The sequence below is a fragment of the Coturnix japonica genome, chromosome 3 (assembly GCF_001577835.2).
Source record: "Coturnix japonica isolate 7356 chromosome 3, Coturnix japonica 2.1, whole genome shotgun sequence".
Classification (NCBI taxonomy): domain Eukaryota; kingdom Metazoa; phylum Chordata; class Aves; order Galliformes; family Phasianidae; genus Coturnix; species Coturnix japonica.
Window position 1 is genome coordinate 36,159,793 of NC_029518.1, and position 23,368 is coordinate 36,183,160.

Below are 23,368 nucleotides of genomic sequence, written 5' to 3' on the forward strand. Positions count from 1 at the left end.
ATGCCCTAATCCATAAACCAAGAGGTGCGTAGCTAGTGAACAAATGAATCTGTAGTTTAATAGAGCATTTTTCAGAATTGGAATCTTGTCAAACCACAGATATTCATGCACACGGAAACGAGGGTTAGCAAGTGGCTTTTTTCCTATCTTAGTTTGATAAAGCGCTCTTTTCTTGTTTACGTCTCTATAAATTTTATCGGTAATGTAATTAAAAAGTCATTTCAGGGATGAAATTTTTTCTTTGCATGTGAGTCATTGGAAAGCTAATACAAGACCATGATAAGATCATTAAGTAGGAGTAAGAGGAAGCCAAACTTGGTTTTCTTGTGCTGCAGCAAAGCTTGGCAGCCTGAGAATTCTAGACTTTGCATTCCTCTATTAATATATTTCTCATAATGGATGACATGCAGAATGTTCCTTCAAGGATAAGAGAAGTATTGATTGCCAGCACTATTTCACTTTATTCTCTCTTGTAATTCTTTCTTCCTGTGAAAGGAATAGATTTCATTACAGTTTTCTGGTTGTGCATCACAAAAAGATGTTCATCTGATCTTTTGTTGTTGTTGTTGACCAGGGATTTTTTTTAGACTTCTGCTGTGGCATTTGGCTTTATCGTAGTAGCATGTGGGACCAACTTTATTCATCAGATTTGACCAGTGTGATTTGTTAGTGTTGCAGTATGACATTGAGAATTAATTCTTATAAATTAATTCTTATACCCTGTATTAACTTCTGGAAAGGAAGTCTGAGAAGGAACCAATTTCTTCTTTCACTATTTTTATTTTCTTGTTTGTTTGCTTTTTTACTTTTAAACAGGGATGTTATGATGGAAATTAATTAAACACATTCTTTTCCTAACAATTTTACAAGATTTAAGTATAATTTCTAGAAAGTTCGGAGCCCTGTAGTTTGCACTGGTACCCTCAAAAAAAGACTTCATTAGGGATGCAGTCCTCCTCCTTTTAAGGAGATGAAAATGTAGGAACTCAGCTATGCAAAAAAAGAAATAACCAACTGGTATTTTATTTTGTCTCTGAAGGAATGATTTCATTAAGAGAACAAGTATTTATTTTCTGTAATCCGGAATATATATTATTCATACCACTTTACTGTCTACTTTTTTTGGATATGATTAAGATTTGTGTTGGGCTTCAGAAGTTCTTTTTTTTCTTGGTAGTTTGTTTCTACTGGTACAGAACTCTAAGTTCCTTTCCTTTTTGCTGAAGCATGATCTCTGCTGCTTTCCAAAAGCAGAAATAATTTCAAGATGTGTTTATTTTCCATAATTAAACCTGAGGGTAGAACTTCTTATTCGTCCTTTGGTGTATGAATCCAGGGTTTGTGTAAACTGTATTTTATCTCTTCCTTCTCCCAACCTTATCTTCTCTCTAGTGTGTTCTAGATGAGGCCCTTCTGGATAATCTCAACAGCATACATCAGTTCTGTAAAGGATGTGTTTTTTGCCTCACAAATTCTTTCATTTTCACTGTCACTATAGACTATTCTAGAGCTAGACAGGTAAAACGAGACATGAAGGACTAATTTGGATTAAAAAGCAAGAAACAAGTTTTTGTCAGAAAACCCCCTCCCCCTTTCCCCCCACCCTTTAGTTTAAAACCATTCCCACTTGTCCTATCACTATCCTTTAAAAAGTCGGCATCCCTCTCATTTATAAACTCCCTTTAAATACTGGAAGTCCAGAAGCAGGTTTACCTGCAGCATCTTTTTCTCTAGGCTGAGCAAACTGAGCTCCTTCATAGCATAGATGCTCCAGCCCTTTGAGCATCTGCACGGCCCTCCTCTGGACCCTTTCTAAAAGCTCCATATCTTTCCTGTTCTGGGAGTCCCAGACCTGGATTCCAGATAGGCCTCATGAAAGCAGAGTAGAGAGGAACCTACTGGCCATCCCTCTTCTAATGGACTCAGATTACAGTTGGCCTTCAGGGCTGCAAGTGCACGCTGCTTACTTATGCTAAAGGAAGCCAAGAAGTACAAGGTGCTCTTCCTTATTCAGAAGGCTCTCAGTGAGGTTGCCAGAGAACTAGTTCCAAATGCTGAAATCACTTAGACAAGACTTGAATAATTGCAATGCTTCAGACTCAGAAAGTCAACTTTGCTCCTTACTTGCAATGTTGTCAAGCCCATAAATATAGTTTTACTGTTTGTTAAAACATTTCTGGAGAACAGTGCAAAAGAATACATGAAAGTCTAAAAACAAAATTGCCTTGTTTGTATTCAGTAATGCTAGCAGCAGTCATTCATAGGTAGGGAAATAAAATGGTATTTATTGACAGTCAATACCTTCTCTTGAAGTGACGTGAACTGCAGTATACAAATTTTGGTGTATATTCCTTTGCCTCAAGTTGATTTCTTAAATACGCGATCTTCCTGTGTCTATAACTAGTCAATAAACCTATATTAATTGCTTTGCACAGTAACCATCTGGTGAACCAAGGTTATTCTCAAGGTTATTATTTATTGTTTTGTGTTTAATAAGGCATTCTTACTATCGATTCTGAAATGCATTTAAACTAATAACCTGATTAAAAAAAATAATTAAAAAACCACTTGATTAAAATGGTGTTCAGTAACAGAAAACCTGTTGTAGGTTATCAATTTAACATATTAAATATTTAAATCATTTCCACCTACCCAACTCCATTTGATAAAAAATAATTCCCTTAGTAGTAATGAAAGCAGCTGATAATGAAATAAACCCAATAATAACGTTGTACAACAGGTGTTCAAAAGCAGCTTAGAATTCTTGCCCTTATGAAGGGAAGCTGTTGTCCAAGAAGTGTACCACATGCTTTAATCAGGAGCATTTCTTCTTGTATGAGAAGACTTAGAGGCTAAATATGTTTTAGATCAACTCAGCATTGTCTCTAAGTCTGCGACGCTGGAATTGAAGGTTAGCATTGGGCGTGTAGCTGATAAAGGACTCGAGTCCTCTGCCTTTAGTGTGGATGGTAAAGGAGTCACCAGCACAAGAAATAGCAACATGGTGCTTTTTTTTAGAGCCATGGCCTCAATATGTTGGTTTTTCAGGTGGTTCATCCTCTTAGAGGGGGTGTGTGTGTGTTTGCATGTTTGACTGAAAAGAATGAAAAATGGAGAAAAACCTGCATCCCACAAAGAAAATGTATTTTGGCTTTTGGAAGTTAGCATTCAACAGCTGGAGAAATTAACATGGTAGATCAAGTCCCGTGTTCACACATTCCCCTCATCCCTCTTTTTTTTTTTAATAATTTTATGAATGTCTCTGTAAAATTTTGTGTAAATATAAGGGATTTTAACTCAGAATTTTCTGTAGCTCTTCTTTTTTTTTTTTCCCAACTTTAATCTAAGCACGTGAAGACTATCCATCAGCAGAATGGCACATGCTTTAAGAGCAGGTGACCTAATCTATGTCCCTGTCCCTTATCAGAGTTTTCCTGCAAGTGTAAAATAAATGAGTTTTCAAGGGGTCTATCTTTTCAATAATAAACCTTTTAAAGTCATTTTTATCTGAAAGGTGTGCATCTAGTAGGGAGAATTAAATGTCAAAGAAATATTTGCTTTGAATTGTTGCTTGGTGGTTCTGAAACTTCTGTTTATTTCTCTAGGGGCTCTTCTGCATCTGTGTGTATTTGGGTATTTATTAGCCTACTCTTCTTCCTTCAAGAAAAGTCCTTTAATGGACTCTTTCTTTCCTTCCTTGTTATTCTTTCTCCAACCATTTTTAAATCTATTGTTCAATTCAGAATCAGCTTCAATATTCTATCCTGTCCGGTTGCAAAGAGCTTGACAGGGGTTGCAGATAATTGCAAATGGGATTATGACTTTTCCAAAGGAACAGCTGTATGGTGAACCAAAATATTTATAACTCCTTATGGGCTAATACTGCAGAGCCCTGTTTCTTATGGCCTCAGCACTATAAAATGCTGACACTTGTGTAGTTTTTTTTCTGTTCTAGTCCAATAGCAGAAATAGAAGTAAAGTTGCCTTTTAGACTGTATCTCAACTATTTATCTATCAATGTGAATCAGAATTTAAGAAATGTTGACAGATTGGATTTACTCATTAGTTTAGAAGTTGCTTTTGAATTATTGGTGGGGGTTAATGAGAAGCATGGCTGTACTATCCCTCTGATACCCAACTTCATTTTGTGTGCTGTGACTTTGTTGTGCTATTTTCAGATGCAAACGTGTTTGTTCGCTTTTAAGAGCGGTATGTGTTGGTTTTAAATCTGGCCTAAAAATTGAAGCCACTTAACTCTACCTTCTTAATTTCTCTGCACTATCCGAAACAATTCATCAGGAAGATAGGGCTGTGTCTGAGAATTTCTGACTCATGCAGTTCTATTCAGCCTGAGTTTGATGAACAACTTGTTTCTTGTTCTATCTTCTAAATCTTTCAGGTGAAACAAACTGTTCTAGGACTTGGGAAATATCCAGAAGAGATTGACGATTTCAAGAATGTTATCAGTTGGCCTTGAAGTGAAAGAACTGGCGCATCAAAGCTATCACTTCAAAGGCCTCATTGTGATGAGGAGGAGTTACAGATGATTCAAAAGAACAACAGACAAAGTAGATTAAAAAGTAAATGAAGCAAATGTCTCTCAATATCTACATCTGTTATCTAACGTTACTACCTGTTCCCTTTATTCTCCTCTAGTCTTAACTGCTGGAGCTGAACAGCTGCTCTGTGTGTTTGTAAAGAATGAGCCTGCTTAAAAAGCTACGTACAGTGAGTTTCTGTATAAAACAGATTAAACTATACAATCAATAAAAGTGGAAAAATACTGCCATATCAATCTGACTGCACGATCTAGTGTTTAAAATCATTTCTTGTTCGATTTTTATTTTTTTCTGATGAGCTGTATTTGATGAAGTGCCGCTGTGTTGACTCAATTTACAGTGGAGAGACTTCTTTAAATACAAGCAGTCACCTTTTTAGTCAGAAAGAAGGTTGCTGTCCAATGGAGATGATGATATAGTTGGATAGCAATTGGGAAAGACCACATGAGTGAGATTTCTGGTTACAATGAAGTTACTGCTGTGCAAAACTGAGGACTGTGTCTGCAGTTAGTGGAGGCATAAATAAAACCCACTTCAGACTAATGCAAGGAAAGAAAACATCACCGCTAGAATCATGTTTTTATTGAGTGTTCTTTGGTATTAGCAATACTAAAATAACCCCTACTCCTTTTCTGGCACACCAGCTATTTCATTCTGCCAGTTGCCGTACTGCTTTAACTTACAGAAATTAAGTGAAAAAGCAGTGAAAAATATGGAATCTGCTATTAGTGAAACATGAATTCCTTATCATCATGAGAGCTGTGCTGCTTTTAAAAAATGATTTGTAATGTTAGATACTTATTGCATTACTTGGTTGTATATGTACTTGGTTGACTAATAGCATATGAATAAATTAGTAAGTCGATGCTATTTCACATGTTCATGGTAGCAGAGCTGCAGCACTGCAGTGATCTTTCTAGAATATGAAACCTTCTGTTCAGTGGAAGCATCGAATTGATGACTGTATTTTTACTGGAGCTGATTTATTTGGAGCTGTTTTCTAGTGTAAAAAACATAGTTTTTCTTAAGTATGATGCAGTCCTTACTCCCTCATTATTTATATATTTATTTTTAATAAGCACTTTTCTAAACCCTTATTACAGTGTATTATTTTTGGTAGCTGATGACACTCTTGTTTTATTGGCTAAATTTGAAAACAGTACTGTTGTTTAGTTCAAGACAGTTGATATTATCTTGAATTTTTTCCTTTTTTCTTTTTTCTTTGGTGAGATCTTGCTTTACTCTTATTTTTGTTTTTATATTAGAGAAGTGTCTCTTAATTTTGTTACTATTTTCCTATGGTTAGGTTTTCAACTTCTATCTCACGTCCAGACAGTAAGTGCTTTTGTATTCTGGTGGTAGTTCAAGTTACTCTTCAGGATTTCTGTTGCAATTTTAAAGGTGTGCTTTGTGTATAGGCATGAATGCATATGGAGTTAAGGACTGCTTCTCCTGAAGGCTTGTATTTATAATTTTGGGATGCCTTCTATCTCAAATTTCAATGTAAATACATACCAGATAAGAGAGTGCGGAGAGCTTGTTACAGAATTCAATGTGGTTTTACTATTATGGAAATAGAAGATCAATTTGATGTTTGTTTTTTGTTATCTTTTTTTGTACCAGTCATGAGTTCCAAAACAGATGATAGCTTTGACTTCATCTTATGGCATTTACAATATTAAGACTAATATTCTGTTTCTAGTTTGGTAGTAGAAAAACATTTGAGGTAATGAAGCTTAGAACATGGTAACTCATAAAACCCTGCAGTAAGATTTAAATGTCAACTTTGAAAACTTTCTAGTAGTTTGAGCAGTTGTTCAGCAGCCTTAGAGTAGAATCTGCGTGTATGAACTTTTTCTGTTGCAATCTTTTGAGTTGTTAAATTCCAGGACACTTGTTATTGACGGATTTGAGAGCGGCACAAAAGCTTTTCTGTGTTGCACCTGGTTTATCCGTCATGCTTGGATCAGTCTTTAGTTCTGTTTTATTTCCTTCTTAGGTCAGTTTCTATTATAAAGCTTCTTTTGTGGGGTTGGTGTGTGATTTCATTGAAGAGTGCGGGGTTGGTGACCTCTCCTGAGGGATTTTGGATGAATAGGTCTTAACTTGCGCAGACTTGAGCTCCCATCTTCTTGCTAGGCCTTAGCATTCAGGAGGTTTCTAACCACTTTTTAGAGCCAGATTAACTTTAGCATGAGTACGTAGTTTGAAGCTGGCTTCCAACTTGACGCTTTCAAATGAGCGGGATTCTTGGGATGCTTCAGGAAAGGGCTGGGATTGTTTCTGAACACCTTCCTGCCTGTCCCAAAAAACTTGTTTGGCTATGAACTGGTTTGTGTGCTTGTAGCTGCCTGTGGCACTAGGAGCTTATGTTCTTGCAGGCCTTAGAGATGCATTATATATACTGTGAGATTTTGCACACAGACCTAAACCATTTCTGAAGGGCTTCCTTTATAGAGTTCCTATTGAACTTAGCTGCTTCTCTGCATTGTGCCTCACTGTTTGTGCCGGACTGAGCAAATGGGGCTGGGGCTCCATCTGCAGGAAGTGCACCTTCTCAGAAACTGGGGGCAAACTAGTGAAGCAAAGCTCAGTGGAAAAGCAGCACAGAGTGCTAAGAGCAGAAACTACAGCAGTTATCTGAAGTAAGTGGTTTCCTGCCTTAAAGGTGTGGGTCTGTATGTGCTTTACATTTCACTTAATGGTGATCTGTGAGTTTCTTAGAACAGTTCACACCCTTTGAAAGTTCAACAAAGTTCAACAACTTTGCCTACATCTGGCAAAACTGAGAGACGTTACTGACAGCTTTGCATGAAATTCATACTATGGAGCCTTCAGTGTTTAACTGAGTTGGTGGATATTGCTTATTGACTGGAATTATTGTCAGAATTCTGGAACTATACTAACACTGAATGTTGGCATTGTTTTTCATTTCTAATTTTTTAATTAGTATCTGAACTGCGGATTCTTAATAGTGATATTGTGTGTACTACATCATGTGTCCAGTGTTGCAGAGTTGTTTGTAAAGACTAATGTTGGAATGGAAGGGGAAAATGTAGAGAACTGCTGAAGGCAGAAGCTGTCTGTCAAACTTAGCTTGTTATAAATTGATTTCGTTAAAGGAGTTATGAAGGTCTACAGATAAAACTTTTCCTATCTGTGTTCAAAAGACGTCCTTGAAAGCGGTAGAAAGAAATGGCTCCCATGTTCTTCAAAGGCTCATTTCCTGAACAACCTGAAAATGAGCTTTTCCCGTTCTTTTAAAGTCCCCTTACTTTTTGCTTTCCAGTTGCTGTTTTTTTTTCCCAAGGCACTGCAAAAGTACTTTTGCATGCTATACAAAGGATTTAAGACTGGTTGAGACAAGGCAATTAAAGCTGCTATCTACAATTTGTTTCTGTACCTGTTTTAACCTTCGGTTAGGTCTGAGGAAATAGTGGTATAAAGTTTTGTTCTTCATTGTATCATAATGCTGCAGTTCCAATCCAGCAAAGCACTCAAACTGTCAAATGCATTTTTTTTTCCTTCCTCTCTACCTCCCCCTCATGGAGTAGCTCTCTTGGATCCTATTTCTGTGTTGGTTTGTTGCAGTAAGTCACCTTGCTCCCTTTACTAACGAACCATGGATGTGACTGCAATAACAGTTCTGCCTTTAGATATACTTGTATATCTAATAAATGCATGTATCCTTTTGATCTCCATTTTGTTTGCAGGCTTAAATATTTATAAAACAAAATTAAGCTGAAAAGTGTATAGTTCTGATTGCGCTCCTTGTTTGTTTTAACTTCAAGATGTGTGAAAGGCATGATAATTTTTCTTCCATTCTTATTTTCTGCCCAGCTGTTTTCTGTGTTGCTGATGAGGAATTGCTTTCTGCCTCCTTCAGAAGTATACAGAAGGGAAATTGGAAATACTTGGGTTATTGAAATAATTGTTATTGGATTCGCACTCTATAAATTGAGATCTACCTGCTTATTCAGTCCTTAGCTTACTACCTGGGAGCTCAGAAAAACTGGAGTTATTAACTGGAAGAAAAAGAGGCTTTCTCATGTGTAATAAATCAAAACACCACACCCGTTGCTTTCTGTGCTCAGAGAAACCTTTTTTCTCCCTTCCCCCCCCCACTTCTTTGAAGAAGTTAGTCTTGTAGGTAAGAACAAGCAGTGATTATTTGTATTCAAAGAGGATTAGAGACAGGACTTTGAAATGCAGGCTAATTTATTGGGCATTTCTGATATTGTAGAATTAACAAGGTTTGGCATTAAATCGTGCCTGAACGTTTGTTGGAGTAATTGTATATTTTTCTGCTTGAAAGCAGACGGTGGTTTTGAGTGATAGGGTCGTTTAATGTTGTAGCTAAACTTTTAATTCTTTACTTGTGCTGAAAAGGCTTTTCCCATTGCCCTTTTCTCATCTACCCTGCATACTCTGCACACCTTCAGCTGCTGCCCTTCATCAAATCACATAACTGCGGTTGATACGGTGGTTTAAAAAAAGCCCAGCCATTGAAGTGGTAGGTACACATGTACTTCTCTGCTCTGGTTCCAAAGCTCACTGTTCACTGCTGAAGGAGGCCAGTCAACAAAGCTAAGAGCAGCAGCGTCTGTAAGGGGAGAAGTGGGGACCATCAGCAGTTGGTGCAGGGATGTGATGAATGGCTGTCAGAGAGAGCTGCCCCAGCCACACGCTCGCTGTGCAGAGCAGGGCGGCTGCTGGAGGCTGTATTGTCATTGGATTTCTTCCTCTTACTGGTCTGCTTGTTCCATGGGATCTCTTTGATCTGTGGGACAAGCAAATCAAACAGGGGTTCTGGCATACCTGTTATCCCTTGGATCTAAATTAAAACAGGTGTACTTGTGTTAAGCTACTTGAATGTTTGGATTTCACCTCTTGCAAAGCTCTACGGTGAGAAGCAGAACGTGTGCAGTAACGCTCAAATGAGAATGATGGACTTGGGAAGCAGCCTTTTAATGCTTCCTCTGTAGCGTTTCCACTGCATTTATGGTCTTTCTGGTGTATGAGGCCTTCCCCTCACTTCAGCTTTCTAGGGAGAGGTAACTGTCCCAACCATAAGTTAGAATGAGACTGATTAGCTTTCTTGTCCTTGGGCACTTCACAGCAAGTGTCATTTGTGTATTAGGCTGTGCTGAGCCTTTTGCTTGGTTGGTCAGACAGCTTTAGGCAGGGTAGTAGATTAAGGTTAGCTGATATTATTAGAAGTAGCCTCTGATAAGAAGGCGCGTTCCTACCTACAGTTAGTTTAAATGAGCAAGTATGTTAATATTATTGCCCTTACAGGACTTCTTCATCTGCAGAGTGAAAAAAGTTAGGGTTTGTTGTGGTCATTGACTTGTGTTTTTGTGTGTTTGTTTTGTTTTCATTTTGTCATATACTAGCTTGCCAATTTTGGAAGGCAGGCAGTACTTAATTTTCTTCTGATAGATGATAAGGTTGACCACTTAGTTAAGGCTCTTGATGAAATCTCTGTGCAAGAGAATATAACTTATCAGAAAATCAACATCTTGTGATGTCAGATGCTTATGGAAGAATTTACCATTTGTTGTCATGTATTGCAATACAATAAAAAACTGCATAGCATTTACATACTATTCAATCAACCCAATGCATATTAAACCAATGCGGGGATTTGAGGCTTAAAACACACTTTTCATTTCAGGCTATCTTCAAATTCATTTCCCCCCCACCCTCAAAAACAAATATACAGGAATGCAAATCTTTGTATTAAAACAGTTTACTCATATCTAAAATGCTACTCTGCCCTGACCTGAGGCTTTTCTGTACCTGTTGTCACTTTTCAGTGGAATAAGTTTATAATGTCCAGGAATCTCAAATTAAGCTTAACCAGATCTTCCAGTTTTTGCCACTTGCTGTACAAATAAGTTTTTCTCTGCAATGTTGGATCAGGCTTTCCTCAGAGAATGTGGTTGTATATGCCAGAAACTTTAGAGAAAGCATTATTTTTGTCTAACTTGATCTAAGTTTATGAAATGTCATGTCAGGTTTTATAGTTGTTCTGACACTTCAAATAGTGCCTGTAAGCACTAAAATATGTGCTTTGTCCTGACTAAAGGTAAACTTTACAGATAAGTGGGACTCAAAGGGACTTTGTTTTACAGTCTCGAGACTGCAGGTTATAGTAGCAGGCACTATCAAAATGCTTCGTGTGTATTCACTGAGCCTGGATCTAAACATGTGGAACTATCAAATTATAGTTTTCATATTTCATAAGGATCTGAAATTGCCTTCTTGTATGCTTGTGTGGTGATCGTGTGTGGTTTTGTTCTCTCGTAGAGGAAGCTTCTATTTTACTTAAGGTATTCAGGCGTATGAAAAGAATGTACCTTTGGCAGTCATTTAAGTAAAGAAGGAATTAAGAGGAAAAATAAGTTTTGCTGTAATAATATCAGACTGCTTCTTACAAATATGTAATCAAATTTTGCAAGGTGTTTTCAGTGCTTGTTGGGTTTCTTACATTATGCTTCTTGATTTACTTGGAAATGTTTTACTAATGCTAAGTAACTTGGCATCCGCATGAAGTCAGCATTTGTTTATGGGATATTTCCTGTCTGTTTCGCTTGTAAGAATCACCATTCTAGGCATTATTGAAGTATGCTTTGTCTGCTTCATACAAAATGTTTTTGCTGACAAGGGAAGACACGGATGCTCCTTAATGTAATTAAATGAAATTGCTAGAGTACTTGTCTGGCATGTAGGAAAACTAGGCTCATTTACTACAGGAAGAGACTTGAAGCCTTATTTCTTGAGACATCCTCTTAGATGGCAGCAAATCAGAAAGCAAGCAGATGAATTTGATTCTCCTTGCTTAAGTTTCTGTAGGACTAGGAGTGGCTGGTGCTTCAGAGCCTGAGTAGCTATTCTATGTGCATCTCATGTGATGTCTGTTAGTAAGCTTGTAAACTGGGTTGGGGGGAAAAAAAGTAGCAATCAAGATTGGACTTTTGCTGCATCCATGTATAGCCAGCTTTGAATCCTTTCTCAGGTATCAAGCTTCTGCAAGGAGCCTTGGTCCTTGGTGGGGATCTGAATCCTAGCAGGTGCTGAACTGTTGCAGTGCCAAGTACTGAGCTATGCGTAACATCAAGGTGCTTATGCATGTATGGTTCCAATGCACCACTAGAGCAGAAGTATATGGAGTGCTGGGAGAAGTGTCTGCTTCAGTGAGAGCACCTATTCCAAAATCAAGTAAATTCTATTCTGCATTGAGCAACATTGAAATGTTGTGTTGCTGCACAGTGATGAGCTAGGGTGGTCTTTTCCACATTTGACATGCATCTAAGGTGGCTGGATGGCATTAGGCCATGGGGTAGTGCTGTGTGTTTATCCATGTGATGATTTTTTTCTGTGTTGCTGCCATTTCCATCTAGGAGACAGTGAGCGGCTGTCTTAGTAGTGTGTGGTGCAGTCACAACTCCCAAACATCTCCTGTGCCTTAACGCTGTGTAGTGTTCAGCATCAGGGTCCGCAGTGGTAAGAAAGACTGGAGTTGGATGCATGCTGAGCTTCCAGTTGATATTTTTAACCACAGGAGTTTTTCTGTTGTTTGTGTGGACTTGTCACTTATAAGACGTGTGAGATCTTGACGTATCTAGCAACTTTACATGTTGGAAAATTGTTTTCTTGGCGATGGGAAGTCAGTGTAGGATAGAAATCCTATAATGAAGTCTAATATATCACAGTTAAATGTCAGATCTGTGGCACTTGAAATGTGAGTTTAAAGAAAAAAAAGACATAAATAGGAAAAACAGTAGTACAGCTATAGAACAGCAATACCTAGAGATTTGGATTAGTTTAATGTCTTTTTTGTGCCAAGTGAAATAACAATTGGCGATACACTAATTGCTTTGAAACACTTCTAAGGAATGTAGCAGTAGATGCAAATAAATATACCCAAACCAGAAGGGGAAGCAGTCTGGATGATCTAAGTAATGCTAATGAAATGATCCAATAACGTATGTCTCTGTGTAATTACAGCTTTCTAAACTGAAACGGCACTTATCTTACTTTTCTTGCTGCAGATGATGACATCTTGCAGTAGATGTGTAAAAACGCTGTAAAAATGAGTTTGAATCTTCCTTAGAATTTTTACTAAGTGCCTCATCCTCCTTTCCCACCCACCACTCAATGAAGTCTTAATTTGTAACTAATCATTTGACGAAGCTTTTTTTTTGATCTTCGTAGAAATGAGCTGAGCGTCTGAACCCTGAGGCTGAAATCTACTACTGCGCCATTTTTCGTATTACAGATTGAATGTACCACGTTGTGTTAATGGACTGGATGAGTTGAGCAGGAAAAGGGGCAGTGGCAAGGCTTATGAACTAATGTATGCTTTTTCAGGTGTTAGGGACATTTTAACTTATTCTGAATCAAAAAGTTGCTGTACTTTATTGATTAATCAGCCTTAAACATAATTAAAACAATAAGTGTGTCATTGTGTTACTCCATGAAGAAAAAATGGCACCCACTGGCATTCATGGATGCATGTTGAGTGTTTCTGGAGACCACAGAGCAAATGTGATCATGGTGAGGCTGTGGGTGGTGTGCTTCAGCAGTGGTGACAGGGGTTCACATCCACTGTTGCAGACTGTTAGGAGCACAGCATGCAGGCTTTGGTGAAAATGCACAGCTACTGGTGGTGACTATGTTAGAATCACAGAACAGAGTCATAGAATCACTCAGGTTGGAACAGACCTTAAAGATCATTGAGTCCAACTGTGACCTAACCATACTACCATAACTAACAGCCCTCTGCTAAATCACGTCCCTGAGCTCCACATCCAAAGGGTTTTTAAACACATTCAGGGTTGGTGACTCAACCACCTCCCTGGGGAGCCTATTCCAGTGCTTAACAACCCTTTCTGTAAAGGGATATCCAACCTAAACCTCCCCTGGCACAACTTGAGGCCATTTCCCCTTGTCCTGTCACCAGCAAGAAGAGACCAACCCCGCTCTCGCTGTAAGCACCTTTCAGATATTGGAAGAGAGCAATAAGGTCTCATCTCAGCCTCCTTTTCCCCAGACTAAACAGCCCCAGTTCCTTCAGTCTCTACTTGTACAGAATATTCTCTAAGACCTTCACAAGCCTTGTTGCCCTTCTTTGGACCTGTTCCAGCACCTCAATGTCCTTTCTGTACTGAGGTGCCCAAAACTGAACACAGTACTCGAGGTGAAGAATGCAATGCTTTTCTGTGATGACAACATAGGAATGAAATCTGACCATATGTTTCATTTGTGTTGCATCGAATTAACACTGTGAAACAATTTACAGTTAGAGATCCAAAGAAACTGGTTGATCCTGGTATATTTATATCTATGGAATTAATGTCTGCTTTCTTTCCTTTTCATGCGCTTTGAGCTCTCTAAAGGACATAATGTATTCTTTTTCCCCTTTAAAGGCATTGGATGTCTACAGTTATCTTCAAAATGCTTTATTGGTTGAAAGTTTGTGGTTAAAATAGAACATCATTAAAATAGACTTTTTTTTGGAGAGGAAAAATACCACAAAGCCTTAATTAAAGGCACGAAGGTTAGAGGTCAATATTCCATACTCTGCCATCCCTGTTCTGTTCGATAGCGAGACTGAATACCCAGCAATCTGTGTTAGGAACTTCCATCCTTTCAGTGTAGCTTACCTGAGAATATCTGTAGGCTGTACCGAAATAGTTGGGTAGAAGTCTCTTATTCATAAGTATTCAAAATTGCATTCAACTTTTCTAAGTCTAACTTTTGTCCTTTGTAGTTTAATTGGGGAGGTGGTTGGGGAAACAAGGGAAAAGAGCTTAATATATAATCGTGCCTAATGACATATGTTCCTATGCTGTTAAGCTCAGTAGGAATGGCAGAACTTTTTCCTAAAGACTTTAAAGGTGTGAGGGTGGAAGAAAAAAGAACGAGAAGGCACTCAATGCCTTTCCTTAACTTAATGAGAAATCCCTCCAGTTTCTTTTGGATGCTTAATTGATGTTCAGCTTTTATTTTTCAATTAATGTATTTTTTGTCTTGGTCTCATGGGGCAATGAAGAGCCGAGTAGAATTTCTGCAGAACTTGACGTTCTTGTGCTGGGAAGATTTTCTACCACCTACAGTTGATATTTGTAGTTATTCATAAAGTGTTTCCGTAGTGCTGCCGTCTTTAAAAATGGCATGGAAAATCAAATAGCTACTAAAATCCAGATATTCTAGAACCAAAGAAAGCTTTTCATTCGGCGTGCTGCTGGGGCTTAAAGCACACTGAGGTGTACTTTCATTCACCTACATGAGCAGTGATAATTCTCTTGACATGTGTTTTCTTATTGTCTTAAAGTTTTTTTTTTTCTTTTTACTGACATCCACAGGGCCTTGTAGCTTGAAACACAGACTGCATGGCAAATCTAGTATAAGGACCTGAACAAATTCCTTCTCTGATATCCTCGATTCACGATTCTGTGAAAAACATGCATTGATTGCACTTCATTTTTAACTTCAGTGTTTATATAGCTGCTTCTCTAGAAATGATTACTAGCAATAAAACATCAACGTTGAGTTTTGCATTTTGGTGTTTTAGAAATATGAGACATTACATTCAAATCTCCAGTTATTAGTTCTTACTTAATGTAGACAGTTAAGCTGAGTTTACATTGGGAAGTTCAGCGTTTGTGCCTGGGGACATGCTGAAAAGCTGTCATTTCTGGTTTAAATGTTCTCCAAGCTGAATTTGGCTCATTCCAACTACTTATTATTCTAAAGACGTACCAGATTCAGCTTAGGAATTACAGTGGTTGAGACCGCTCACAGTAGGCAGCTTGCATACCATCACCTTATTCTGGAGGCTTGGGCGGATTACTAGAAGAGGTGCAAACAATTCTGCTGTTCATAGTGAAGATGCTGCCTTTAGCGCGGTTGCCCCCCAAAAAACAAAGCTTATAATTAGAAGTTCTTTGATGGAGAATATAGAAAGGGTAATAAAATTTCTTTTAAGTGTCTGAGAGAAATAAAAGCATCTGGCTCTGAAATCAGTTGGCTTAGTGTGCAGATCAGCATACCATTCCTAATTATCTTCTTTTTCTAAAATTTACACTGTTATCCAAGTATGTAATATAATATGAACCTGAATTCCACATTCACGTTTTGTTTTTACAGTAAGGAAATAAGAGTATGAGGTCATGGTTTTTTTCCCCCTATTGAAAGGAAAATGAGACTTTGAGAATAAATGTTGGAATTTGGAGAGGGAGGAGGAGAAAAATCTTAGTGTTTTTTGTTTCCTCAGTCTCTCTAAATGGGTATTATCCATATTCCTTTAGTAACATATCCATCAGAGTTGCCTATAGTAACCTATACCTAGAATAATCTTGAAAGAACATGAAAATTATACTTTGTGAATAACTACTTGGGAGGCTTTCCAGTCAATCAGAAAACTGCCACTTGGGATATTACTGCTAGATAAACTGACTTCTTTTTGAGGCAACTTTCATGGTTGTGTTATTCCTTATTGGAGGAGTACTTGATTGCCTGCCTTGCACATATTTCTGGTCAAAATGTTGTTGTTCTATTTTTACTTCTTAATTCTTACTTCCTCTGGGCAAGCATTGTTATATATTAAATGCAGAAGTCTGCCTCGATATTTTGTTGATTTCTTCATTTTTTTTCAGCAGTAGAGGAAATGATCATCTTTTATCTTCCAAATTCTAAAGCTGGCTCTCTTGGACTACTAAATACACTTAAAATGCAGAAGCTTAGATATTGCTGTGTACTTTGAAAACACAAAATTAAATAATCTCTAAAATAATATTCCTGACTGGTATACTTTATTTTTCAGGAGGACCCAAATGACATAGATGCCAAAAGGAAAGATGTGCACATCAGCGATGGGGAGGACAAAGCACAAAGTATGGAGACATTACCTCCAGGTATTGCAGTAAAGTTTTTGATGAAAGATCCATAGGCATAACGTGCAGCTACTTGATAGCCATAAAGCAAACCAGTTCTTCTGGTTCTAATCATTCTTTGTAGTTTGGAAGTGATAGGTTTAGTATGTACCTCTGTTCTTAAGGCGTCAGCTTCCTTAAATCTTCTTACTTGCTTCACTATTCCTTTGGGCTTAAAATCATAGGAAGAAAATTACTCTTTGCTGGTACGTTTTTGTCATCTTGCAATAGGTTTAAGTTGCTGTTAAAGCATCTAGCAGAAAAGTTGTCCATTTCTCTGTGGACGGTGCTGTCAGGAAACAGGCAAGACACCTTGGATCTATGCTTCTGACTGAAGATTCAACCAAGGTTCTGGCTTATTTATCTATTTATTTATTTTTGCTTCATGTAGCTTTTGTGACAAAGGTATGATGTAGTAGGTGTTTTCTTTTTTGAGCATGATGATGATTAGCCTTATTTTCCCTTATTTTTCCTGAGTGTTCTTCACATATTCACAAAGAAACAGTGCTGTATGACTAGATATTTGAAAGAAGTCATAACTTGAATATGAGATGGGATAGTTAAATGTTACAGAACCTTCACTTGATGCGATTGCCATAAAATTTCTTCTGCTGCTTAACTGCTTCACATCAATGAGATTTAACGTATTGCTGTAGCTAGGAGTGCAGAAGGGCTGCAATGGATTTAAATGTTTTACACTGTATTAAAGTGCTTTACAAAAATGACACCTGAACAGATTGCTTCATAACATTTTCTTTTTTTACTCTTTCAATTAATCCTTTTTTTTTTTTTTTACCCCTAAATAAGCCAAGCATTTGAATTTGTTTGAAATCTTGAGGAAGGTCCTGACTAAAGTAAACTTCCTTTTAAGCAACTGGAAACTTCCACACTCAATCATATGACTTGTGATTCTTGTTATACAGTGATAAAACCCTTTCACTGGATAAGCTGTTTAAAATTCATGGCGTTTTTATTCCTGCAGCCTTTGGATTGCCTCGTCTGTTGCTTTCTGGAGAGGGGAAATGAGGCTCTGGTTATGTATATGTGCTTTTTGGCCTTTTTTTTCCAGCCCCACTTGGTTTCTGGCAGACTTTTCTAAATACTTTGTCTTGAACAGAAATCTCTGCAAATTGAAGGAATATTTTTTCCTGAAACTGGGATTACAGGTTATCCAGTGCACATCTTCCAACTAGAGTTCTTCTTTCCACTAATATTAATGTGGAAAATAAGACTTAAAAAATCATAAATGTTGAATATTTGTGTATTTTGAGCCAAACCCCATCCATGCCTTTGAAGATCTTCTTTTTCTATGTTGCTCAAATTAGCTGTTTGAGTATTAAGAGATGGGAAGTATTATAGGTCAAGAGGGAGAGAGATCAGAACCTGGTAGGTTAGAAGCAGAATTAGATGTAAAGTAGGACAGGTCAGGACTCCTTTTTAATCCATTGATTAGCAGTCTCTTTAAGTCTTGATTTAACAGGCTGGATAATCGTTATTGCAAGGTAGCATGAATCTCAAGTCAGACATCAAAGGCTACTCAGAATTTTGCACTCTGGAGTCACAATTTTGTTCATTTTCAATTTGAGTAGGTGACTTTTGAATTCATACTTCTGCAGATACTTTTGGGGTGTTTCAGAATGAAATGAATCAAATTTTAGGAGTGATTTGGTTCAAAACCGTCTTGCGTTTTCCACTGAGGTTAGGAGACACGTTATTTAGGTTTCACCACTATGCACTATAGTGTCTTTCAGAATCTATACAGAGTATTTGCTATTCTTTAAAATTACTTACAAAAACAGTAGTTAAATCTTTCATACAACCTTCCATGCAACCAAGTATATAAATCTTTTGTCATTGTATGACCTATTCGTGTTGCAAAACTGTATTTCTTGATTTGTACAAATAGTGGTGTCAGCTTCTGTAGTAAGAGTGTCTGACCCTGAGCTCTCTGGATGAGTAACAAAAGCAAAACTATATAACCCGTTCTTCTTAAATCGTTTTTTTTCAGCCTTGAACAAGCAATGACAGGAGTTTCAGCAGCTAATCAGCTAGCTGCTTCTGTTAGTTAACAAATCTCTTTATGTCTGTAAGTCAAAATGATCATATTCATATTAGGTATCCTACTGCTTTTAAGCTCCTCTCATTCAGGAAGAGGGAGCATAAGCTATTTGTAGAATTTTGTGTCTATCCATTCCTACACTTTGAGGCCTGCTGCTTGGTTGCACACTAATTTATCTGCTGTGTTTTTTTCCCCTCTGTCTGACTTCAAGCTGCTTTTACTGTTATCTGAGTTTTTCTTAATGGATCTGATATGTAATATATATTCCATGCAGTTGACAGGATCTTCTGTAGGAGCCAGAGTTCTAATGATATTCCTTCTGTGTGTATCAGTGTACCGTAGGATATGCCTGAACTTCAGTATTTGCCTATAAGGTGATCCTAAGTATATTATATTAGAATATGAACTCTGCTTTTTTTTTTTTTTTTTTTTACAGATGGTATAAATTTGCTGTAGGTAACAAAAGTTTGACTGTTAGTACAAAATAAAAAAGAAGTTTAATCAAAAGTAAGAAATAAGATCTTTGATGCATTTAATATTAAACTGTTTTACAGCTGAAGGTGAATATTATGAAATTTTGATACAAAGGAATGAGTGTTAATATAACTTCCAATTTTAGGTATATAAGTCCGAGTGCCACAGTCAGTTACGTAAATAATACCCTCTTTTTTAAAGAGTAATTAATCTCTGATTTGTTCTTAATGTAAAGAAGGTTGCATTTATGTCATGTAACTCATATTGAACAGCTATGTGGTTCTCTGCCTACCTGACATGCTAGCTTTTAAGAATAATCTTAGAATCATAGAATGGCCTGGGTAGGAAAGGACTACAGTGGTCATCTAGTTTCAACCCCCCTGCTATGTGCAGGGTCACCAGCCACCAGACCAGGCTTCCCAGAGCCACATCCAGCTTATGTCTTCTTACACTTCTAAAAGCCTTGGTTTTTGAATGGTTTGTTTGCTGTTTGAATAATGTGACAGTAGTAAATTAAATTAGAATGTCTTTGAAGCCTGGACCTTTAAAAAGATCTACTGTCTTAAAGTGTATGAATATTCAGAATGCATTAAATTATATTTTAAATTGAAGTTGTGGTTGTAGGGGCAAAACCAACAAAATAGTGGATAAGATGATGCGCGGCCATCTGATGATTAGTTGTGTGAGCTGAGAGCTGTGAAATGGTTCGATTTTATTAATTCACTGGGCGTTCTGGAGCAAGTTAATGTGCAAAAGTGAGTGTGACACTACAGTGTTAAAAATACTGTTGGGGATTAATTACTTCATTGCAAAATAAGATCAGTTATATTTGGATTTCTGAACTCTCTTGACGTTGCAGAGGTTAAGCTGAATATTTTCCTGTTTTTCTCTTATAGGCAAAGTTCGGTGGCAAGACTTTGATCAAGATGCTTATGTTAGCGCTACCATGGTGCGATCTGGTCAGGATCCATATGCTCGCAATAAGTTCAATCAGGTAGAAAGTGACAAACTACGAATGGACCGAAACATTCCTGACACGAGGCACGATCAGTAAGTTCCCAACTGAGCTGTGTTTGGCTTGGATTAGCCTTTTTGTTTGCATATTTTGAGCAGAGAACTGTATTCCTGTAGCAGAAGTTCTCCAGCTTTCAGGATGTAAGGAACAGTAAACTGTGCTGTAATCCTTAAACAGTAAAGAACAATACATCTTGTTCAAGTTTTTCCTGTTTCCAGAACTTCCATCAGTGTGCATTTGGTATCAGGACTCATTTTGTCCCTGTTTATCTGATGACTTTTCTTGGTTTCTATATTTGTAAAGGATTATGTCTTAGCTTCACTCCAGTGACTGACATCTCAACAAACACAGCTCTGATCAGTATCCCTGCAGTAAAATGCTAACATTATTTCTGGTCTCTAGAGACGTGTGGCGCAGTTCTTTACGTGGAGTTGGCTTGCAGATCTTTCCCACACAGCTGGGCTGATTGCTGAGCCACTTTCCCATTTCTAAGGGAAACCGCAGGCAAGTTGTTGCTGAGCATATGCTATTAAAATAATTACTTCAAAGTCAGGTGGATCTGACATGTTCTTCTAGTATATAAACTGTCTTGTGTTTATGGCTTCAGAATTCATACCAGTGGTTGAATTGTTGTGTAGCTTGGGAATTGTGCTGGATTGATTGCTCAGTGATGACAAATTTGTTTCCCCGGGTTGCAGGATTCACCATTCTATATTTGTGGTGATGTTTTCCTCTTGCTGTAGGAGCAAGGTAGGCAGTTGTTGAATGTGGTATTCCATCTATTAGACCACATATATGTAAACAGAAGGATGCTTTCTTCTTTCCCCAACCACGAAGTTCATCTTACCTGCTTCTGAGAGGGTATGGAAGCTTGCTGTGTGCTAGTGTGGCTTTGTGGATTCTCTGAACCTATGGAGTGGAATAAGCAAGTACAGAAGCTACTTCTGAGGGTGACCAATGTGGAGCAGGAGTCAATACAGGGTCCAATACCGCTTAATATTTTCATTAATAACATAGATGGTATGGCAGAATGCAATCTCAGTAAGTTTTCAGATGACGCAAAGCTGAGAGAGAGTGACAGGTATACAGGAAGCACAGAGTCCTTAGGAAGAGATAACCTCATGCACGAGTACCATCTGGGGTCCAAACCTCAGATGCTTGAAAGCTGTTTCCATATCTCTCTGCACATAATACTTCCTGAATCAGCACACTTCAGAGCAAGATAAAAATGTTTTTCTCATCTGGAGGAAATAAAGGAAATAAAGTCATTTGGACCAACCTTGTTTAAGCAGATTTGATTAATATCAAAATGACGGATGATCATTATGACGTCAGTAACTTGAAAAAAGAGTTGGATTTGATAATTACAAATATTAATATTTTCTTTTAAAAACAAGGCAAGTACAGCCTCAAAGCATGAAATTAACCAGCTGTGTGTAGCTGAATTGCCTAAGTAATTCTGCAGCTAGGATGAGTGTACATTCACAGCTGTGTGTAGATGAAGCTAGAGGAGATGCCAGAGAGAGAAAAGGAAGGTGGCATTTTTCTTCATAATGCTCTCTTGTATGCGGTGGTACAGCAGAGGGGTATTTAGAAAAACATAGATATTCATTATGTAATGTTAAATGCCTTGTAATAGCGTGGTTTTAGGCTCCCTTTGAACATGCAATATTGCAGATGGCATAAAGCAAGTCTTGTACAGTCTGGCATTGGTTAACCTGGAAAGTAAGAAGAATCCTGTGTTTTATTTGTTGCCATGAGAGCACATGAAAATATGATGCTCACTGAGTAGTAAAGGTTTTTTTTATTATTATTAATTACTTCATAATTGTCTTTATTAAATATACATTGTTTTTTGCACAAGAAAACCATTCAAACTGGTTTTAGATCAGTGTGGTTTCCCCCCTCCCCTTGCTGGTAGGGAAGCTCAGCTGTTAGCATCCTGAAACTCTCATAATTTAGGCTGTGTTTGGAAATTTCATAGATATTTAATTAGATATTAAATATTCTCTAAGGGGGCTCTAACAGACAAATGCTATCCTTTGTTGAGAAGAGCTTAGATATGAGAGATGACAGGAGACAAATTATATTACAGTAGCTGTGGTTGTTGTGACTTTGTGATGTGGCTTCCTTATTTTTAATTTTTAGTTTATTCTTTTTAAATGATCCTAGAAAAGAGCCTTGCAAAGAGGTTCCAGGGGAAAGGCTGCATCTGCGCTGAGCTTATTAGACTTTGCTATGAAGCAGATTTAAGTGCCCATCAATCTGTAAATAGTCATCTTTTTAAAGAAAAGAAAATTACTCGAGCAGTAATTCCTGCAAATTGTTCGTGGTGCTTTCCTTGCTGTCTTGCAATTAATTTTCCTTCTATTTTGGCAAGGACGGTAACTGCAGAAGCTGAAAACACTGCATTAAATACTGGTTTGAGATCTGTCTAATGGAAAGTGCAAGAGTAATAGCCATGGAAGGAAGAATATGTTAAAGAACCTAGCATTTGACACTTGGAAGCATGTTATTTTCAGTAAAAGCTGAAGGCAACTGTGGTATTTCCTTTGGAATTGCTACAAGATTTTTCTTCAGGAAAGCTGAGGAAATATTTGTTTCTATATATGCAGCTTAACTAATTGACGACTGTAAAGGCTATTTGACTTTAAAGTAGCTACATAATAATGTCTTTATAAGAGCTGAAATTGTCAAGGCTGTTTAGAAGATGTTGAATGTGTAAATACATTTCTTTTTTTGTACTATATTGTTTAGGCTTTTCTGGATCTGAAAAATTTTTACTAGCATCAAGACAGGTTTTCTAATTGATAATTCTGTGAAAGCTTGTCAGCAGTACTGGAAAACACTTTGGTTTGCTCCTTTAAGCTGCTTGCCATTGTTTAAGTAAAAGGGAAAAGTGAGAAACAGACAGATTCATCATCTGAAAAGTGAGGTCTGGAGGAATGTGAGATGATGCTCGTGGCACTACCACTTTCAACAGGTTTGAGAAAGCTCTGGGTTTCTTCTGTTGCTGTCTGTTTATAACATGTCTCAGGCTGAGAACTGACCTGATTGTGGTAGAATTTGGAGACCCAGAAGGCGATTGTCACAATCATAATCAGAAATCTCCAAAGCCATCCTTTTGTCAGTGTAAAATAGCCTTCCAAGTAGGAGCTGGGTGGAATACTCAATGCTTTTGGGTCTTCTGAGGACCAGTACCTTCCCACAATACAGATCAGTGTTTTTTGGTAATGTCTCTCACCTCGTATCTTGACATGATTCTTCATCAATTACTGGCAGATGCTTTATTTGGATTAAACTTCTTTTTCCTGGACTC

At 37.6% G+C, this 23,368-nt stretch overlaps 1 protein-coding gene across 1 annotated transcript in view; it reads left to right on the top strand.

The window, feature by feature from the left end:
* GALNT2 (polypeptide N-acetylgalactosaminyltransferase 2) overlaps window positions 1-23,368 on the top strand; it is an 85,379-nt gene that overhangs the window by 26,433 nt on the left and 35,578 nt on the right. The window contains exons 2-3 of the mRNA XM_015857914.1: window positions 16,393-16,483; window positions 19,931-20,084. Coding sequence (XP_015713400.1) covers window positions 16,393-16,483; window positions 19,931-20,084 — 245 coding nt within the window. The remainder of the gene's footprint in view (window positions 1-16,392; window positions 16,484-19,930; window positions 20,085-23,368) is intronic.